Here is a 4,541-nt window from a genome sequence, read left to right as displayed (position 1 = left end):
CATTGGCTCCCAGTGAAATCTCACACTGATAATAAAATACTACTACTGACCTATAAAGCACTAAACGCTCTCGCGCCACAATACCTGAGAGAAGTTTTGGTCTTAAATAATTAGACTCTCTCTCTCTTCTGTATCTCTCGCTCCCACTTTGTCGAGTTACACATGATACTCCTGAGATGTCAGTGATCCTGACCCCTTCTGCTCTCCGGATCTGCCTGATCCATCCTGATGTTCTACTTCTGGTTGGAGTTCTCATCAGTTGGAAGTCAATGCTGCTGCTGAGGATGTCCCGCATGGTGCAGACTAAAGATCACTGAGATTACTGAGGACGGTTCCACTTAGTTCATATGAACAGTTATGCTATGATAGCTTTAGCACTACAACCACTCGGGTCTCCATCAGTGAACAGTGGAGAAGTTCAACACAACAGACTTCCTGTAGAAACTGTAATGAATTTCCTGCTCACACAACTGCACTATTTCAGCATGTAGTATTAGCACATTATTGCAAGGGGTGCATTTATTTATAATCACACTATACGGTGTCACCCAGATGAAGACGGGTTCCCTTCTGAGTCCGGTTCCTCTCAAGGTTTCTTCCTGAGAGCATCTCAAATTGAATGAAAGAACTAGCACTCGGGCAGTTAGGATCGAGCACCCGTTGCCGAAACATGGACAGAAAGAGGAAACCCGCAGCCAGCGCTGCGGAGGTGCACCAAAAAGAGAAAAAGCCTTTGCTGGCTGACGTCGAAAAGTGTGCTAAAATAAGGGATTTGTTTAAGCAGTCTGCGGGTGGTGATGAGGACGGCGGCGAAGAGACCGAGACGTCAGAGTGGAGTGAGCAGGGAGCAGGTTGTCGTGCACGCGTGTACAGACCGACATGTTTTTGTTAACTTTGGGGTTTCAGTCTCTACGCCATAGCGTCCCACAGCGCTGCAGGTCTGACCAGCTCCACGCTTTAACTACTCAGACTCCGTGCACGAACCTTTAGAGAACTTTATGCTAAATCTGTGGGGTTTTTTGGTTTTTTTTTTAAAAGGGGGGGGGGGGGGGGGTATCAAATGATCACAAGCCGCTTGACAGCAGATTCCCGGGCTGCTTTGTGCTCCCAGTCCGCACCTGAGAACGTGCCAGTGTAACAATTACAGAATAGAACAGAATAGAACTAAACAAAATAAAACATCATGTGTACGGTTGTTTTCTAAATAGCAGAATAGAATAAATTAGAATAGAACGTAGCAGAGTACAAATAACAGAATAGAACGGAATATAGACGTCTGATAATAACAGAATAGAACGGAATAGAAAATAATCGAATAGAGTAGAAAGTCCACAAGTGTCAAAATAACCGAATGGAATAGAACGTCTAAGTGTGAAAACGAACAGTAAAGAATGGCATGGGGGTATGGGCGTATCAGTGTGACAATAACAGAAGAGAACAGACTAGAGTAAAATAGAATGAAATAAAACAGACTAGAATGTATAAGTGTAATAATGACAGAACTGAACCGGAGTCACAGAGCTGATGTGCTTACACTGAGAGAACAGAACAGAACAGAATGCTGGGGGTTAATAAAGGGATTAAACTCAAACAGGTTGACTGAAGAACATATGAGTCACAGGCATGAACACACACACACACACACACACACACACACACACACACACACACACACACTACAGTACAGTGAAGCTTTATCATAAGATCATGTACAGATATAAATGGTACGCATGCACGCACGCAGACACACACACACACACACACACACACACAATCAATAACTTAACTATCTTAAACGTAACTAAAACGCAGTGATGAAACAGGTGTGTGTGTGTGTGTGTGTGTGTGTGTGTGTGTGTGTGTGTGTGTGTGTGTGTGTGTTACTGAAGCACAGGAACGCGTAGTTTGTCTCGGATTTACCTGCACACAGGAGTCGCGCGCACATCTGGAACCCCGCGCCGTCATCCGATTCATAAATCCATCTGATCTCCGGGTCTGATTTCTCTCCTACACGCACACACACACACACTCACACGCGCGCGCGCGCGGGGGAAAGTGTGTGAACGCGCAGACTAACGGCTGACGGACGGGTTAAACGAGCTGTTTCTCTCCAGACTCTCTCTCTCTCTCTCTCTCTCTCTTTCACACACACACACACACACACACACACACACACACACACACACACACACACACACACACACACACTGCTTGCGCCAGCAGGGGGCGACACTGAGCCTAATATCAACTCAATCATGGAACATGAATTATTAAACGTCGCAGTGTTTATGCGTTTTATAAACCAGCAGCACTGATCAATATATCCTGTAAAATATTGTGTGTGGTTTTTTTTTAAAATGTTACAATATGACAGTACTTTAACATGTGTACACTGGAAGAGACACAGCAACCATAAACAAATGTTATGGTAATTAATCTGTCAGGACATTTCTATACAAAAATCCTCACAGTTATATAGAGAGTGTGTGTGTGTGATCTATTGCCCTAGTGTTAAACTGCTTAATGAGTTTATCCGTGGTGTAGTGGAGTAGTGAAGGGTGGAGTAGTGGAGTAGTGGAGGGTGGTGTAGTGGGGGGTGGAGTAGTGGGGAAGGTGCAATAGAGGGTGGAATAGTGGGGGGTGGTGTGGTGGGGGTGGTCCAGTAGAGGATGGTGTAGTGGGGGGTGGTGTGGTGGGGGTGGTCCAGTAGAGGATGGTGTAGTGGGGGGTGGTGTGGTGGGGGTGGTCCAGTAGAGGATGGTGTAGTGGGGGGTGGTGTGGTGGGGGTGGTCCAGTAGAGGATGGTGTAGTGGGGGGTGGTGTGGTGGTGTGGTGGTGGTGGTCCAGTAGAGGATGGTGTAGTGGGGGGTGGTGTGGTGGGGGTGGTCCAGTAGAGGATGGTGTAGTGGGGGGTGGTGTGGTGGGGGTGGTCCAGTAGAGGATGGTGTAGTGGGGGGTGGTGTGGTGGGGGTGGTCCAGTAGAGGATGGTGTAGTGGGGGGTGGTGTGGTGGGGGTGGTCCAGTAGAGGATGGTGTAGTGGGGGGTGGGGTGGTGTGGTGGGGGTGGTCCAGTAGAGGATGGTGTAGTGGGGGGTGGTGTGGTGGGGGTGGTCCAGTAGAGGATGGTGTAGTGGGGGGTGGTGTAGGGGAGGTGGTGCAATAGAGGGTGGAGTAGTGGGGGCGGTGCAGTAGAGGATGGTGTAAGAGATGAATTCCTGTATACTGAAGAAACATATTTCATTCGTGTGGAAGTGAATCTCAGGATCGAACCCGAAACCCTGCGGCTGTGAGCCTGCAACATTAACCCCTTCACTCCCATAACCCACTTCAGTTAACCAGCCTAATACCGGTCCAGTTTAATACCGGTCCCCAGTCCCCTAGAACCTGTCCCCTTCTTCTCCATGTAGCTCTTCCAAACAATGTCATCTGTGCTGCTGACGCGCTCACGTCTATCGTCTGCTATTCATAATCCGTGTGTCTGTGAGTCTGTTTCTGCTGCGTACGTCTCTGATTTATCTGTTCAACAGACCTCAGTCTCTCCACTCGTGTGGCTTCTCTCCTCACTACACTACACCACAAGTTCTTCTTTAGAAAAGAAAAGGTTGATCTGCGACTTCGTTTTAATACCATAAAACAGACTCTCTCGAAAAACAGTGAAAATGTTAAAACTGTAATCTAAATTTACTGTAAACTTACAGCTGTCTTTAACAGCGAGGCCCCAGGTGTAATTAATAAATAAAAAATGTATTCATTAATTAACAGTACCAATTTAACTTTTGTGTCATTCATTAATATAAAAAAATCTGACTTCCAAAACATTTCTGGCTTAAATTCTCCACACACTAAAAAAAATAATTACACTTAAAAAACAAATGGATCACAGAAGTTAATTAATGAATGAAATGACTGTTAATTAATAATATTGTTAATTAATGAATGAAATGAGTGATTAATGAATTTTAGAGCTTACAGCATGTCCCACTAACAGAACCCTGCAAACTTCCTCCAGTCGCCTTATTTGAAAGTTTCTTCACATATCTCGTGGAATCATCATTTTAAAAATAATATTATATAGCATTATGTCGGTTTCTTTAAAGTTCTTTGACATTCAGATTCTCAGTCAGCAGTTCTCTGCTCTAAAGTTTGCGTCCCCTTTGAGTTTCTCTAATTCATTTATTTGAACGTGGCCCTTTAAGAGTTAAAACACAACACAGGGTTATGTTGCTGAGCAGCTTGAGTTATAATGAAATAAAAACACACATTCGCATAACACAGGCCTACGGAAACACTTTTAATCGCTCTTTTTTGCACTTTTCCTTTCTTTTGGTAATGAATGAGTATCTGTAACCCCTCATTAAATGCTCTCTTGGTTTCATCATGTAAATGTAGAGAGCACTGCATCAGTCTCCATTCAGTCTTTACTTTATAGTCATTTAATTCTACAGTGAACAAAAGATCTGTAGGCCTTTGGTAATAGGTTTTTTTTTTAATGTCATTTGTCATTTGTCACACACATTCAGTGAAAGAGAGAGAAAAAAATC

General features: G+C 44.6%; 1 protein-coding gene across 1 annotated transcript; it reads right to left on the bottom strand.

Annotated features, from left to right (window-relative positions):
• Window positions 1-2,497: 2,497 nt before the first annotated feature.
• On the bottom strand, window positions 2,498-3,319 carry LOC128632881 (uncharacterized). The gene has a single exon (XM_053680581.1). It carries the CDS (start codon window positions 3,317-3,319, stop codon window positions 2,498-2,500), a length of 822 nt encoding a protein of 273 aa, XP_053536556.1.
• Between the last annotated feature and the right edge of the window lie 1,222 nt (window positions 3,320-4,541).

Source organism: Ictalurus punctatus, chromosome 5, assembly GCF_001660625.3.
Source record: "Ictalurus punctatus breed USDA103 chromosome 5, Coco_2.0, whole genome shotgun sequence".
Classification (NCBI taxonomy): domain Eukaryota; kingdom Metazoa; phylum Chordata; class Actinopteri; order Siluriformes; family Ictaluridae; genus Ictalurus; species Ictalurus punctatus.
This window is presented reverse-complemented; position numbering and strand designations above follow the sequence as displayed.